Source organism: Salmo trutta, chromosome 12 (genome assembly GCF_901001165.1).
Source record: "Salmo trutta chromosome 12, fSalTru1.1, whole genome shotgun sequence".
Lineage (NCBI taxonomy): Eukaryota > Metazoa > Chordata > Actinopteri > Salmoniformes > Salmonidae > Salmo > Salmo trutta.
This window is the reverse complement of record NC_042968.1, coordinates 76,483,296-76,500,950: the sequence shown is the minus strand read 5'-3', so window position 1 is coordinate 76,500,950 and position 17,655 is coordinate 76,483,296. Positions and strand designations below refer to the sequence as shown.

The 17,655-nt window shown below is 43.4% G+C and overlaps 1 protein-coding gene across 1 annotated transcript; it reads left to right on the top strand.

Annotated features, from left to right (window-relative positions):
• Positions 1–1,614: 1,614 nt before the first annotated feature.
• On the top strand, positions 1,615–17,576 carry LOC115204203 (protein phosphatase PTC7 homolog). The gene is made up of 6 exons (XM_029769588.1): positions 1,615–2,656; positions 13,713–13,892; positions 15,448–15,646; positions 16,576–16,699; positions 16,816–16,945; positions 17,107–17,576. The coding sequence occupies exons 1-6, from the start codon at positions 2,455–2,457 to the stop codon at positions 17,163–17,165; spliced, it is 894 nt and encodes a 297-aa protein (XP_029625448.1). The 5' UTR covers positions 1,615–2,454; the 3' UTR covers positions 17,166–17,576.
• Positions 17,577–17,655: the final 79 nt, after the last annotated feature.

Sequence of the window (17,655 nt, the reverse complement as noted above, 5' to 3'; positions counted from 1 at the left end):
CATGGCCAAGATATTCACCAGCAGGGTCAAATAATAATAATCACAGTGGTTGTAGAGGGTGCAACAGGCCAGCACCTCAGGAGTAAATATCAGTTGGCTTTTCATAGCCGATCATTCAGAGTATCTCTACCACTCCTGCTGTCTCCAGAGAGTTGAAAACAGCAGGTCTGGGACAGGTAGGCACGTCCGGTGAACAGGTCAGGGTTCCATAGCCGCAGGCAGAACAGTTGAAACTGGAGCAGCAGCACGACCAGGTGGACTGGGGACAGCAAGGAGACATCAGGCCAGGTAGTCCTGAGGCATGGTCCTAGGGCTCAGGTCCTCAGAAAGAAAGAAAGAAAGAAAGAAAGAAAGAAAGAAAGAAAGAAAGAAAGAAAGAAAGAAAGAAAGAAAGAAAGAAAGAAAGAAAGAAAGAAAGAAAGAAAGAAAGAAAGAAAGAAAGAAAGAAAGAAAGAAAGAAAGAAAGAAAAAAAGAAAGAAAGAAAAAAAGAAAAAAAGAGAGAGCATACTTAAATTCACACGACACTGGATAAGACAGGAGAAATACTCCAGATATAACAAGCCCCCGACACAAACTATTGCAGCATAAATACTGGAGACTGAGACAGGAGGGGTCGGGAGACACTGTGGCCCCGTCCGATGATACCCCCGGACAGGGCCAAACAGGCAGGATATAACCCCACCCACTTTGCCAAAGCACAGCCCCCACACCACTAGAGGGATATCTCCAACCACCAACTTACCATCCTGAGACAAGGCCGAGTATAGCCCACAAAGATCTCCCCCACAGCACGAACCCAAGGGGGGGAGCCAACCCGGACAGGAAGATCACGCCAGTGACTCAACCCACTCAAGTGACGCACCCCTCCTAGGGACGGCATGGAAGAGCACCAGTAAGCCAGTGACTAAGCCCCTGTAATAGGGTTTGAGGCAGAGAATCCCAGTGGAGACAGGGGAACCGGCCAGGCAGAGACAGCAAGGACAGTTCGTTGCTCCAGTGCCTTTCCGTTCACCTTCACACTCCTGGGCCAGACTACACTCAATCATAAGACCTACTGAAGAGATGAGGACCAAATCGGAACGATAGGTAGGAGCAAGCCCATGTAATGCTTTGTAGGTGAGCAGTAAAACCTTGAAATCAGCCCTTGCCTTAACAGGAAGCCAGAAAGGCTAGCACTGGAGTAATATGATCAAATCTTTTGGTTCTAGTCAAGATTCTAGCAGCCGTGTTAAGCACTAACTGAAGTTTATTTATTGCTTTATCTGAGTAGCCGGAAAGCATTGCAGTACTCTAACCTAGAAGTGACAAAAGCATGGATTAATTTTCTGCATAATTTTTGGACAGAAAGTTTCTGATTTTTGCAATGTTACGTAGATGGAAAAAAGCTATCCTTGAAACAGTCTGATATGTTCATCAAAAGAGAGATCAGGGTTCAGAGTAACGCCGAAGTCCTTCACAGTTTTATTTGAGAGGACTGTACAACCATCAAGATTAATTGTGGTTGGCAGCTGCAGATAGGTATTTGGGTGTGCGAGACTTGACATCAGAAGAGTTACAGGGTGGTGATGTCCCATCCTTTCAGGTTGTTGGCCTGAGGTAGGAATAAATAGATTTAAATAGTGGAGTAGGGTGGTGTTATTTATACTTTTTTGTGTAGTGTTAGACGGAAGGGATTTAAAAAAGTAAAAAAATTCAAGCAAAGTATAAGGGAGTTGTACTCCAGTATAGTAGGTGACGGTAATGCAACATATATTGGATGCCAACCGCCGTTAAAACTCATCGATGAAGAAGCTACAGGGTCGACTCCGCCCAAAATCTGTCCGCGCAGATTAAGCAAAGTAAGGTGTTTTTTTGTATGGGGGCAATAGGAGAGTGTTACATTTGGTCAAGATAAAAGGGAATTGCTATTTGATAGGTGGGGCTTATTTGATCGAAGCTAAATAATGCTTAGGTTGTTACAAGTGTATTGGTATGTTTCTATAACATATCATTAACTAGACCGTTTCCTCCTGATCTCGCCTTTGCAGACTTGTATTTCCATCGTTAGAGCGGACAGTCGACCATCTTGTCAATTATATTAGGTCTTCTTTGATTAAGCGTAGGGAGAGCCTGCATTTGCGTGCGCAGCTGTGACGTCGGGCCAACGAATCCCAAGACCGGAGGACCCGGTTTGCGCTGCCGGCGTGCATTTGTGTGTTACTGGAAACATGTCGGCAAGGATTGTGCACACCGGAAGATCAATGAAATCCACCAAAACCTAAAGAACCAGTGCAATTTCACAATTTAAAAGAATTTGACATAGTCCTGGACCCTTCTCTACGGTTGTGTTACCTCTGACTCGCGTTTTAGCCTATTCAGTGGTAGAAGTATCCAAAACGAATGGTGGAAGTCGAATAGAGTCTCCAAGTAGGCTAGGCGGAGAGGAGAGTGAAGGGCTCGGCAGGTATTGAGGAATGTTATCCGTACTCTCCTATGGAAGACTGGTTGCGAGGGCTGTCCTCGGCGGACTCTCTCAAACTGATGGTCGGGACTACAGCCTGGTCACAGCTAGTTGTGGGTTTGGGAAAGACTTTCGTAAGGGGATATTGAAGAAAGGGATGTGCTACGGGGATGACGCTTGTTTCATTGCCCGGCATAGGTCCGCCGATGTATTGGGTAAGTCTCGCTTTAATATTCAAATGATCTGTTTGGTAAAGATACCGTTAAAGTAGTCTAGTCGTTTATTATAAGAAAACAAAAGCCACCGTGAAATGTGCAAGGTATTTTGGGGAATAATAGGCCTATAGCATTTTCCACATTTAACCTTCAATGTGTAGCCTAGCATGTGTCGCCAACCCATGTCACGAAAACGAGGATATTCCCTACCCCTTACCTGATTTAACCTCGTCTTAAAAGTTGTTAGTGTTTTCCGATGTTTGCGTTCTACGGTAGATTACAGCTGTGGTCTGTAGGCCTATAAGCTACCGAGAAACATTGTGCCTGGGTTTACAAAAAATGTATACTTTGTTGAAGAGTAATTGTAAAGACCTTTCACCTAGACGTATGGACAGGCCCTCTTACGAGCGCTACTAGTGGCGATAGTGTGAACATGTATACAGTGATACAATGTATACACAGCTATTTCATGGCGTGACAAATGTGGAAGTCGCACGTTGATTGTGGCTATAAATTGTTAGTCTATGAATTGTTCCGCCATTCGATGCTAAGAACAATAAGGTTCGTTGGAGTTCAACAAAATGTATAATTCTGTTATGACAGCCTATACCTTCATATTCATTAGCCTTAGCCTACTTTGTTGTGGATTTTACACACATTTCACACACGCCTAGGGGAAACTCACTGTCCGGTGTTTTCTAAAGGTCAGAATGGTTGAACATGGAGGCAGCCATGTTTCCAGGACCAATTCACGTCTTACAGACTGATGAGGGGGAAGTGCATTGTCGTTTTACCAGTCCAAAGAAAATATCCGCCCATATCATTATCAAGTTCTTATTTACCAGATGTCACACATTCAGAACGGTGCCTAAAGCAGGTTTGCACCACTGAGATGTAATAAAACCTGGAGAATACGTCCAAGATGTCCGGCCGTTGTTTTCAAGGTAATCTACTCACGTTCTCACACGCCGATTCAGGGATCGTCTATATCCGGGTTGCATCCGGTTTATATGGACCAAGATCACATTGGGCGGATTCGATTATGCTAAGCCGCGGAGCACTCGTCTATGGCCCGTTAAGACAATGGGTGAGAGGGAGGATCGCCATTCTCGAATCTAACAATCATTTATGTGGCTCGGTCATTTTGTCAACAAGGCTGCATGGTACATCATCCAGAAACATGCATCTCTTTTCTGTAAGATAAATGAATTTAAATTGCGACATGCGCCGAATACAACAGGTGTAGTAGACCTTAGAGTGAAATGCTCACTTACAGGCTCTAACCAATAGTGGAAAAAAGGGATTAGGTGAACAATAGGTAGGTAAAGAAATAAAAAGACAGGCTATATACAGTAGCGAGGCTATAAAAGTAGTGAGGCTACATACAGACAGGCTGATTGAGGTAGTATGCACACGTAGATATGGTTAAAGTGACTATGCATATATGATGAACAGAGAGTAGCAGTAGCGTAAAAGAGGGGTTGGCGGGTGGTGGGTGGGACACAATGTAGTTAGCCAATGTGCGGGAGCACTGGTTGGTTGGCCCAATTTAAGGTAGTATGTACATGAATGTATAGTTAGTGACTATGCATATATGATAAACAGAGAGTAGCAGCAGCGTAAAAAGAGGGGTTGGGGGGGCACACAATGCAAATAGTCCGGGTAGCCATTTGATTACCTGTTCATGGCTTGGGGTCAACACAGGCTCCCAGGTGGGATTTATCAATCCCCCTCATAGATACACAAAGAAGGCAGGGTTTAATGTGACCACGCCCCTGAGTAGGGTACAGCTGTAGGGTACTGCCTTTACTCCTGTTGTTAAATTGCCTACTTTACTCATAACCTGACAACAGCTGTATTATTTTTTTACTCATTATATATATATATATTTTTTAAATTCTTCCCAATTTTGTGATATCTAATTGTGATCCAATTATGATCTTGTCTCATCGCTGCAACTCCCCAGCGGGTTTGGGAGAGGGGAAGGTAGAGTCATGCGTCCTCAGAAACATTGCCCGCCAAACCTCGCTTCTTAACAACCGCCCGCTTAACCCAGAACCCAGCTGCACCGATGTGTAGGAGAAAACTCAGTTCAACTGACGAACCTTGAGCGCGATGAGCCAAGTAAAGCCCCCTCGGCCAAACCCTCCCCTAACTCGGACGACGCTGGGCCAATTGTGCGCCACCCTATGGGCTCCAGGTCACGGCCGGTTGTGAAACTGCCTGGGAACGAACCCGGGTCTGTAGTGACGCCTCAAGCACTGCGATGCAGTGCCTTAGACTGCTGCGCCACTCGGGGGGCTTTGTAATCATTCTATAAACATTTTGGATATGCTTGGTTGCCAATTTTTTTTACTTACTTCTATGTCGTCTTAATCAACAAACATAAGATGTTAGCATGAACAGATACTGTCGCATGGAATGTACGTCATGATTATCAGCCAAAGCTAGCTAACCCTGCTTTTAAGATGATGTAAAGCTTGTTTGAACAACAGTCGGGGGAAAAGACCACCGAAATAAGTTTCATCAACTGCCCTGTTCAGAATGTGCAGAATTACACAACATCCTATCATGTGTAACAAATAACTGGCAGTTTTATGGAATACATTTCTATCTGTAACACTGTGTTCTACCTCATTAAATATAGTTAGGGTTAGGCTAGTTCATAATTTTACCTTGGTTTAAGTTGCCCTGTTTTCTTGATAGGATGTAGGCCTAACACTGTATCATGTTAAGGCAGTGAATGAGATGCCTTTCAAAAACTTGCCCCATTTGACTGGTAGAAGCGCAGGATGAGTCATTGCAAGAAGTAGTGCTGAACTAAAATGAAATGGTTGGATGTCTAGTGTAGCCTACTGCCTTTCTCTACCAGGTGGAACCTTGGACCTGAAACATTACTGCATCAGAGCTCTTCAGTATGCTCATTGTGTAGTGATAACACGGTCGGTAGTTTTTACATGGATAGCTTTAGTCTGCTCATGCTTTAAGGAAATAAAGTGGTGCTCACATTGTCTACTGATTTGTCATGATGGACCACATCAGGTCAGGGGCTGAGGCTGAGCTGCTTTCCTCTGTGGCTAATTAACTGGTCATGGAGACAGGATCAAACACCCACAGAGACTGCTGGCTCTGGGCTTATGTATTCCATGTCCCACCAGGGTGCTATATTACTTCTGTTTGGCTAACACAATCTGTTGGCGGGAAGGATTCTATCCTGGCCTCTTATTATAGACAGGCCTCCCTATACCCAGTGTAGTTTTAATGTCAATTAAGTTTTTTTAATCTCTTGGAAATGCCCGTTTTGCCATGGCGAGAGTGGCTTTGGGCCTGTACTATGGGGCGGCAGGTAGCCTAGTGATTAGAGCGTTGGGCCTGTAACCAAAAGGTTGCTGGATCGAATCCTCAAGCTGACAAGGTAAAAATCAGTCGTTCTGCCCCTGAACGAGGTAGTTAACCGACTGTTCCCCGGTAGGCCATCATTGTAAATAAGAATTTGTTCTTAACTGACTTGCCTAGTTAAATAAAGGTACTTATGTGCTGCTGTGGAAGGAGGTGTAGGACATGCATCTGTGAGTGTGTACAGTATATGGAAGTGTTTGTTTTAGGCACCAACCAAGAGCTTTGCTAAGCTATCGGAGGAGGTTGAGTGTAGATGCAAGAAGAACAGTGCAGATGCAAAGTTTGGTAACAGAATGTCGTCATTACCAGACTTTGCATGGACACTGTTCAAGTGTTTTGTAACATTTTCAGTGGAAATTAAGTCCTCCTTGCATGGTTTGTTTAAAAACCTCTTAAATGTACAGTCCCAATATTTTATATTGTTTTATTCAATTCAGTCTAGCATGAGTATCTTGGCTATTGATCTGTGCCTTAAAATCTTTGGTGTGACAACCATATATAGGCATACGAATGTATAAGGTCAGGCTGAGCCGATGACCTCGTTTCAAGATGGCTGCTACCTACATTCCGGTTAGCATTGTGAACCATAAACGCAATTAACACGGAATACGTTGATTCTTTCTGAAAGCTTTCCATCTTTCCAGTGATCCTGCCGACCAAGGACTGGTCTGAGGAGCTATTTGGCGTCGCAGCTAGCATAGCTGCTAGCTAGCTGGACACGGATTGTCCCGGGTTTGTGGCTGTCTAGATCCCTGCTGTTTGTTGTTTTCAATTTTCCCCGTGACCTGCCGTGTCTGGAACTGCGAGGAGTAACAGCCTAACATACGTTGCTAGCTGCCATGACAAAGACCAAAGCCGCCGGGAGTACCGTTGAGGACAGTGGTGTCTCTCTTTCACACGTGAAGGATCTTTTAAATTAACAAAAAGAGACCTATAAGCAGTTGTTACAACAACAAGAAAATAGTTTAAAGTGTTTTGTCCAAATACTTGTGGATTCTACTAATAAAAGAATGGACGACCTGACCAGAGAGGTCCAGGGCCTGAATAACATTTTGCAGTTCTCCCAGGGTCAGCTGGACGAGTTCAAACAGGAGAACGGCAAGATGACAGCAATCTGTAAGTCATTGAGAGAGGACATCAGTTCTGTGTGTGAATCCAAGATAACAATGACACATAAATCTGACTATTTTGAGGGACAATCAAGGCAAAACAACATGGTCGTGGACGGAAGGACAAAGTGAGGGAAATTATCTCTGAGAAATTGAAGATGGACCACAGGAGATTGAGGTGGAGCGTGCCCACAGGACTGGAAAACCCACCACCAGCCCAGGTGATAGACCCAGGCTGATAGTGGTTAAGTTCCTGAGGTTCAAGGACAAGGTAGCTGTTCTGGAAAGAGCCAAGAACTTGAGAGGAACGTATATCTTTCTCAATGAGGACTATCCTGAAGCTGTGCGCCAGAAGAGGAAAGAACTGATCCCTGCCATGAAAGCTGCCAGAGTGCGTGGGGACGTTGCTTACATACACTATGACAGGCTTTGTCCACCATCCCTCCCAGAAGCCTGGAAGGGATGAGAGCCAAGCCTATGGTTTTCGTAGCCTCAACCCTGCAACACACACACCAATTGATTTAATGGACTGCTGAATGTTTTTTTTCTCTCTCTCTCTTGATTTTTCTGCTCTTTTCAATATTATGTCTACCTCTGATAAGCTACCCAGGAAAGGGCTGAAAATAGCCCATATTAATATAGGTAGGCTTAGAAATAAGGTTAATGAAATCAATAACTTGATATCATTAATATATTAACCATTTCTGTCACTCACTTAGATTATTCATTTGATGATACAGCAGTAGCAATACAAGGATATAACATTTTTGAAGAGACAGAAATGTTTATGGGGGAGGAGTTGCTGTATATATTCAGAGCCATATCCCTGTAATGCTTAGATCTTATGTCAAGTGTTGTGGTTGCAGGTTCACTTGGCACATCTAAAGCCTTTTCCTTTGGGGTGTTGCTATAGGCCACCAAGTGCTAACAGCCCGTATCTAAATAATAAACTTAGCAAAAAAAGAAACGTCCTCACTGTCAACTGTTTATTTTCAGCAAACTTAACATGTGTAAATATTTGTATGAACATAAGATTCAACAACTAATACAAACTGAACATGTTCCACAGACATGTGACTAGCAGAAATTGAATAATATGTCCCTGAACAAAAGGGGGGGGGGGTCAAAAGTAACAGTCACTATTTGGTGTGGCCACCAGCTGCATTAAGTACTACAGTACATCCTCTCATGGACTGCACCAGATTTGACAGTTCTTGCTGTGAGATGTTACCCCACTCTTCCACCAAGGTACCTGCAAGTTCCCAGACATTTCTGGTGGGAATGGCCCTAGCCCTCACCCTCTGATCAAACAGGTCCCAGACATGCTCAATGGGATTGAGATCTGGGCTCTTCGCTGGCCATGGCAGAACACTGACATTCCTGTGTTGCAGGAAATCACGCACAGAACGAGCAGTATGGCTGGTGGCATTGTCATGCTGGAGGGTCATGTCAGGATGAGCCTGCAGGAAGGGTACCACATGAGGGAGGAGGATGTCTTCCCTGTAACGCACAGCGTTGAGATTGCCTGCAATGACAACAAGCTCAGTCCGATGATGCTGTGACACACCGCCCCAGACCATGGCGGACCCTCCACCTCCAAATTGGTCCCGTTCCAGAGTACAGGCCTCGGTGTAACGCTCATTCCACCGACGATAAACGCAAATCCGACCATCACCCCTGATGAGACACAACCGCGACTCGTCAGTGAAGAGCACTTTTTGCCAGTCCTGTCTGGTCCAGCGACAGTGTGTTTGTTCCCACATTGTTGCCGGTGATGTCTGGTGAGGACCTGCATTACAACAGGCCTACAAGCCCTCAGTCCAGCCTCTCTCAGCCTATTGTGGACAGTCTGAGCACTGATGGAGGGATTGTGCGTTCCTGGTGTAACCCGGGCAGTTGTTTTTGCCATCCTGTACCTGTCCCGCAGGTGTGATGTTCGGATGTACCGATCCTGTGCAGGTGTTGTTACACGTGGTCTGCCACTGTGAGGATGATCAGCTGTCCGTCCTGTCTCCATGTAGTGCTGTCTTAGTTCCAACAGCTGGGCCTCACAGTACGGACATTGCAATTTATTGCCCTGGCCACATCCGCAGTCCTCATGCCTCCTTGCAGCAAGCCTAAGGTACATTCACGTAGATGAGCAGGGACCCTGGGTAGCTGTTAGTGTCTTAACGACCATTCCACAGGTGCATGTTCATTAATTGTTTATGGTTCATTGAACAAGCATGGGAAACAGTGTTTAAACCCTTTACAATGAAGATCTGTGAAGTTATTTGTATTTTTATGAATTATCTTTGGATGACAGGGTCCTGAAAAAGGGCTGTTTTCTTTTTTTTCTGAGTTTGTGTGAAACGCTTGATAGTGTTTGATTTAACAGTGAGGTCTACTTTCTTGGGGACCTGAATATTGACTGGTTTTCATCAAGCTGTCCGCTCAAGAAGAAGCTTCTTACTGTAACCAGTGCCTGTAATCTGGTTCAGGTTATTAATCAACCTACCAGGGTGTTTTCAAACACTACAGGAACAAGATCATCCAGATGTATCGATCACAATGCTGTAGAACTTTGTTCTAAAGCTATATCCGTACCCATTGGATGCAGTGATCACAATATAGTGGCTATATCCAGGAAAGCCAAAGTTCCAACAGCTGGGCCTAAAATAGTGTAAGAGATCATACAAAATATTTTGCTGTGACTCTTATTTGGATGATGTTAAAAATATTTGTTGGTCTGATGTGATTAATGAGGAGCATCCAGACGCTGCACTTGATGAATTTATGAAATTGCTTCTTCCAATTATTGATAAACATGCACCTGTTAAGAAACTGACTGTTAAAACTGTTAAGGCTCCATAGATTGATGAGGAATGGAAAAACTGTATGGTTGAAAGAGATGGGGCAAAAGGAGTGGCTAATAAGTCTGGCCGTACATCTAACACTCGCTTAATTTCTCAATTTGCAGTAAGTATGTGACTAAACTCAACAAAAAGAAGAATAAACTTTATTATGAAACCAAGATCAATTATATAAAGAATAATGGAAAAAACTTGTACTTTAAATGAAATTATGGGCAGAAAGAACAATTAAATTCAATTTTTCATCGAATCAGATGGCTTCATAATCACAAAACCATTTGATGTTGCCGATTTTTATTTCATTGGCAAACTTAGGCAGGAAATGCCCACGACAAACAGTGAACAATTATATTCATGCATTAAATAATGAAAGAAAAGCAGTGCAAGTTTGAATTTTGTAAAGTTAGTGTGGGAGAGGTGGGAAAATTATTGTTAACGATCAATAATGACTAACCTCCTGGCATTGACAACTTAGGAGTGGCTATAGAGTCAGCCACCATCCTCAGTAGCTTTCCATCTATCTGTCATGTTTTTAATCTGAGCCTAGAGGAAAGTCTTTGTCCTCAGGCCTGGAGGGAAGCCAAAGTGTTTCTCTGTAAACAAATGAACAAGACTTTCAGCATATTGACCATAACCACATGTACTGCACTGACACAAATTACTGATGATTGGTTGAAAGAAATTGATAATAAGAAGATTGTGGGAGTTATACTGTTAGATTTCAGTGTAGCCTTTGATATTGACCATAACCTGTTGTTGAAAACCTAAGTGCTATGGCTTTTCAACCTCTGCCATATCGTGGATTCAGAGCTATCTATTAGAACTCAAAGGGTTTTCTTTAATGGAAGCGTCTCTGTCAAACATGTAAAGTGCTGTGTACCGCAGGGCAGCGCTCTAGGCCCTCTACTCTTTTCACCAATGACCTGCCACTGGCATTAAACAAAGCATGTGTCTCCATGTATGCTGATGATTCAACCATATTTGCATCAGCAACCACAGCTAATGAAGTCACTGAAATCCTTAACAAAGAGTTGCAGTCTGTTTTTGGAATGGTTGGCCAGTGATAAACTGGTCCTGAACATCTCTAAAACTAAGAGCATTGCATTTGGTACCAATCATTCCTTAAGTACTAGACCTCAGCTGAATCTGGTAATGAATGGTTTGCTGGTTGAACAAATTGAGGAGACTAAATTACTTGCTGTAACCTTAGATTGTAAACTGTCATGGTCAAAACATATAGATTCAGTGGTTGCGAAGATGGGGAGAGGTCTAGCCGTAATAGAGATGCTCTGCTTTTTTGACATAAAAATCCAAAATGCAAGTTCTGCAGTCTCTAGTTTTGTCTATTCTTGATTATTGTCCAGTCGTGTGGTCCAGTGCTGCAAGGAAAGATCTAGTTAAGCCGCAGCTGGCCCAGAAAAGAGCAGCACGTTTTGCTCTTAATTGTAATCAGAGGGCTAATATTAATACTATGCATGCCAGTGTCTCTTGGCTGGGAGTTGAGGAGAGACTGACTGCATCACTTCATGTGTTGAAAATCCCAAATTGTTTGCATAGTAAACTTACACACAGCTCTGACACCCACACACATATCCCACCAGACATGCCACCAGGGGTCTTTTCATTGTCCCCAAATCCAGAAGAAATTCAAGAAAACGAACAGTATTATATAGAGCCCTTATTGCTTGGAACTTCCTTCCATCTCATATTGCTCAAATAAACAGCAAACCTGGTTTAAAAAAAGAGATAAAGCAACACCTCGTGGCATAACGCCTCTCCCCTATTTGACCTAGATAGTTTGTGTGTATGCATTGATATGTAAGCTGCGTGTGCCTTTTTTTCAAATGTATGTAGTTCTGTTCTTGTCTGATGTTTTGTGTGGACCCCAGGAAGAGTAGCTACAACTTTTGCAATGGCTAATTGGGGATGCTAATAAAATGCCAAATACCAGTGTGCAAAAACAGTGCAATTGCCACATTCAAACACTTTGGAGAGGTTGAAAGGACACTTGAATGTAACCTGGATACCCCATAACACCAGCACAATATTTGAGTGAGGTTGATATGGTAGAAATTGTTTTTTTTAATACTGAACAACTAGCATTTAGGGATTGCAAATATCTAATAGCACTGGAATTCTCATTTACAGACATGCCACTTTGGAGAGGTTTAGGGACTCTTGGAAACGTCCTGACACCACTTACTAAAACATCTGCCCATTTCTAGTTGTTAGGTCTATCAATCCTATTTTTTTCTCATGTTGTTCATGTGTTGTGGAAGCCATCTGTGTTTCCAGCTCTGGGCATCAATAATTCACTTAGCTTGTCAATGAAGGATTACTTTCAAAATATATATATATTTTTTAAACGTTTATTTAGTGTGTGCTTCATCTTGTGTATTCTGAACTATGTAATTCCTATCTTCTGATAATTTCCTCATCTCCCAGATGTTGTTTTTCAAAATATACAGTTTTGGCATGTCAGAATCATGTAATTACACATGAAAAGCAGTTACTTTTGGGTATGTCTATTTAGGCAGAAATCTACATTTTTGCCATTACATCAAAGAGGGCCCAGCACAATCGAAAACTTTATTTTCCTGTGTTTTATACATATTTCCACACTGAGGTTGGAATAATACTGTGTAATTGTACATTGATTTCGGTATTTTGGTGGGATGGAATTTTTGGCCTGTCTGGTGACATCACCAGGTGATTTAAAATAGTTAATAGACCAATAAGAAAGTTTGAAACCTCTGCCAATAACAGCTAGTTTTAAGTTTTCCTCTCCCAACCAGACTACTCCCAAACAGTCCTAGAAAAAATGTTGCATTAGAAAATGCTCTTGGCTAAGAAGCTATTTTTGTTTATTCTTTTTTTTTTAACCATTTGAATTGAAATCCTAGTAAGGTACTTGTTACCCAGAAATTATTTCATATTGAGATAAAAACAGCTGCATTGGACCTTTAATTACTAAATCATTGGTTTTTGTTTGGCATACATTTTAAAGTGCAAAATCTGAGTCTCCGCATCATTCTGTTAATATGCATGCAATTCCACATTATCACGGGGGTCACACAGCTGTAAATCAAGGCAGGGGCCCCTGATTTCATGTCCATCTCTCACTCTGAACTCATACACTCCTCCTCTGTCAGTGAGTTGAGCATCAGCAGGTTTGTACCACAACTGCAGGTCCATCATTTTCTATTTGAATTGAGTGGTTTGATTTGTTAATTTTGTGTCACTCGTGTACCTTTTTGGGTAATCTGCAATGAGCAGTTTGGAGAAGCTCATGGCTTGTATTGTTTTGTACTATTACTCGGGGGTGTTTTGATGCTTATTTCTCTTTCTTGCTGTAGTCCAAAGGGTTCACACACAGACAGTGATGTGAGTTGATGAGTAGTTTGTCTGGTCAGTGGTAACCAGACGATGGATCTCTGGTCTTTTGTCTCTTGTCGCCATGTGACTGGGAACAGCGAACAGCTGCAATTTACAATGACAAAACACAATGCCCAGCCAGACAGCCAGGGTGTGTGAAAGAGAGCGTGAAGGCGGGGTTTGCCCTCCAACCCCTTTTGCGCGGGGTTTGCCCTCCAACCCCTTTTGCGCGGGGTTGACAACATTGGTACTGTTGATGACAAAGATAATAATTCACTGTTCTGATACTTATACACTTTTCTCTTGTTCTTTATGTCTCAGGTGTGGCGGATGGTGTAGGTGGATGGAGGGACTACGGGGTGGACCCGTCCCAGTTCTCTGCCACCCTGATGAGGACGTGTGAGCGGCTGGTGAAGGAGGGCCGCTTCACCCCCAGCAGCCCTGTGGGGATCCTCACGTCAGGCTACTACGAGCTCCTACAGAACAAAGTACCTCTGCTAGGTGAGCAAACACGCTCTCTCACTCACTGACACACACACACACACACACACACACAATAATGCATGGGGGGGGGGGGTCATACAGTATCTGCAGCATGAGTGTTTATCTGTTGCCTGTGGGTATCCCTGCCCACTCAGCTGCACTCCATCAATCCATTCAAAAAATATAATGATTATAATGATACAAAGCTGAAATGCCTTCCCTCCTAAGCATTAGGGCTGGGAATTTCCAGGGATCTTACAATATGATATTATCACGATACTTTGGTGATATGTATTGCCATTCTCACCATTCTATATGTAATGCTTTTTTTGGGCGATTTGTTGTTCCAAACGTATTGTTACCTATATGTCTGCGGCAGAGAGACGAGAGCACATGAGAAAATTAGTTTTGATCAGTCATGGAAATAAGTGCTGAAAACATGTTGGCTCATAATTTAAAAAAGATTGAGAATACGCTATAGGATGAGAGGTTTTGGCACAGGTACAGCCAATTAGCGCTAGTTAATGCTACCTAGCAAAAGGCATATGTTTTTATTTATTTGTGTGTGTGTGTGTGTGTGTGTGTGTGTGTGTACATGCGTACGTACATATGTATAGACATACATACGTATATACATGCATACGTATATACATACGTATGTGTGTATGTATGTATGTATGTATGTATGTGTATATATATATATATATATATGTACCAGTCAAAGGTTAGACACATCTACTCATTCAATTAGTAGGTGTTCTAAAACTTTTGTTTTTATTTATATACATACATACACATATGTGTGTATTTATTATTATTATTATTTTTTTTTTTTTTTTTTTAACAAATCAATACTTTGAGTCAGTATCAATATGATATCATCCAAAATGATATTGCGATATGTAACTGTATTGATTCCTCCCCCCATCACTACCAGTAATCGAATTGAAAAAATCTTGAGTAAAATAAAATGTGGTGATATGCCGTATTCTATCCAAATAAGTGACGTAATAATCATATAATTGAAATGGTGCTGTCCTTCAGTCTGCACCCACCAAGGTCCAGCTCCACAGAAGTCATTGGGACAAACATTTATCCAAGTCCCTACTCTCACGTGACCATTTCACCCCATTACAGAGCACCTAAAAGGTCAGTGGAAGGAGCAGTAACAGACACTGCTCATGGGTCCACATGTTTTTTTTAAGGCACTGGCATGTGACAGACTGAGGACACATTTCAACTGAGACCCAACACCACAGGCAAGGCTGCCTGCACAGAGCCACCGCTATCCACCAAGTCACACAATGTTTGTCTATCAAAAGTGACCCGTTTCTTATTTTGGGATAGGTGGAGAGCAGCTAAAGGTCTGTGTTTGACTGTCCGTTCAAGGTCAGGGGCAGTCTAGGAGCTGAAGCAGGGGGAACATGGCATTTGTTTTTGGTCTCTGTGCCAGACTGTCTGGTCCAACATGATCTCACGTACTCCTTGCTCACAAGGAGAAAGGATATCAAGTGATGGCTAACCACCATATGTTTTTCTGTTCCCTCTCTCTCTTCTCCCCTCTCTTCCCCAGGGAGCAGCACAGCCTGTATCGTGGTTTTGGACCGACGAAGCCATCAACTGCACACGTGTAATCTAGGTGACTCAGGTTTCCTGGTGGTGCGAGGGGGAGAAGTGGTGCACCGCTCGGACGAACAGCAGCACTACTTCAACACCCCTTTTCAGCTGTCCATTGCTCCCCCAGGTGCAGAGGGAGTGGTACTCAGTGACAGGTCAGTCCACCGCCCTCACTTCTCTGACCCTCCACCTGGTCTCAAATGAGCATTTCTGTTGAAAACTGTTGTTATTCCAGGGGTGTCAAACATACATTTGACTATTATTATGTTTTTTTATATATATATTTGAACAGTTATTACGGTGACCAGGGTAATTTGGCTGACCAATAACAGTCATCCAAAATTCTATGAGAGTCACAGCCCAGCTCCAGACCTCTTTCCACTGGGCTTGTTCTTTTTCTCTCTCCAAGAATCTCGGAAGACACTTTTGAGCTCCTCCATGTTTCTCAATTGCAAAGGAGACCTTTCGTGTTTTATATTGCAGTCCACACTTTGCATTAACACGCACACTTGCACATTGCCACTATTCATGCTCCCATGCATACAACTCGGCAAACTCACACACACCGACTCACATTTACTCTTTCTGGCATGGAGGGGGTTTAATAGGGTGAAACTGTTCTTTCAGGAGGAGATACAGTATCTTACTGACGAAGTGTTATATTCCCCATCTGGTCAAATGAAATGTTCAGGTCATTGAGTTAGAATTTTCCAGGCAGCCTGATGAATCAAACTGTCCTCATTGACGCCAAGTCCCAGGACGGCCAGGTCAGCTGAGACAGTTAGAATAAAACGACAGTCTTGGTGGAATCAGAGGGTACAGTCAGCTCCCATGAAATAAACCTGATAACCTTACTAGAAGCCAGCGAGCATGCTGGGCGGGGGGGTGTGGCTGGAGCAGCGACGGTTCCACTGTGTTCCAGGAGGAATCGAGTGTCTTATTGCCCAGCTGTCACTTTTGACCTGCTTCCTCCTGATCCTATTTCTGTTTGTGAGGAGCACTATTACTCTGTCTGGTAGCAGCTTTCTAGTGCCCTCTAGCTGCTCCACACTGACAGTCCTGTCCTGTGTGTTTTCTTCGCCAGCCCTGAGGCCGCTGACAGCTCCTCCTTCGACGTCCAGCTGGGTGACATCATCCTGACTGCCTCGGATGGCCTCTTCGACAACATGCCCGACTACATGATCCTGCAAGAGCTCAAAAAGCTCAAGGTAACACATCACAGTACCTCATAACTGCTGGCACACACTCTTATATCTACACATTCACTTTAGTAAATACCTGCACACATTTCTCCGGTGCTAATGCTAATGCTTGTATTTCTCAGAGTACCAACTATGACAGCATCCAGCAGACCGCACAGAGCATTGCAAAGCAAGCCCATGAACTGGCCTATGACCCCAACTACATGTCCCCTTTTGCTCAGTTTGCCTGTGACAATGGTCTGAATGTAAGAGGTACGTATCGGGTTCCTGGGAAGTCCTTTACGTCCCTAATAACACCTCCAGCACCACTGTTTTATGTCCACTGTCAGCTTGAAGATTGGGCCATTCCAAGTTGACTTTGAACTCTGGAAAGCCGATTTTTAATACGTTCTCTTTTGTCTTGTGTCCTGCAGGGGGGAAGCCTGATGACATCACGGTGCTGCTGTCCATTGTGGCAGAATACACAGACTAAGTGTGTGTGATGTTTATTGGAACTGTTCACTTCCTTCCCTCTGTCAGTCTTCCACCTGGCTCCTTCTCAAATGCATTGCTTCCTGTCGGACAGACTGGGTCGCCCCCCCCCCCCCCCCCATCCCTTCACTGACCTTTCCATCTCACAGCCACAAATTAGAACACGTACTCCTCACCACAGAATTGGGCTCCATCTCTATTCTTCCATTTTGTTTTGGTACTGTAGTGAGGAGGCAGGCTGCAAGGACTTTCTCATGTTGATCATGATGCAGAACGGAATGTTGGTTCTTCACATTCAGACTACGACTGAATGGCAGTCCTGAGTGTAGGCGAGTTTGCTTTTGCAGGGAGTTGTGCTCGGTAGCCCTGAAACAAGCAGTGGTGTAATAAACCAAGTAAGCCATGCTTTGGAGTTGTTGGGGGGATGTGGTTGTGTTGCCTATACATTTTGATAGTCACACAGCTACAACACAGACAGACAATCTGTTCCA

Coding starts and splice junctions, on each gene's coding strand:
- LOC115204203 (XM_029769588.1), top strand. CDS start 2,455: ATGTTATCCGTACTCTCCTATGGAAGACTGGTTGCGAGGGCTGTCCTC. Junction 16,700..16,815: donor AAGAGCTCAAAAAGCTCAAG/GTAACACATCAC, acceptor TGTATTTCTCAG/AGTACCAACTATGACAGCAT. Junction 16,946..17,106: donor CAATGGTCTGAATGTAAGAG/GTACGTATCGGG, acceptor TGTGTCCTGCAG/GGGGGAAGCCTGATGACATC.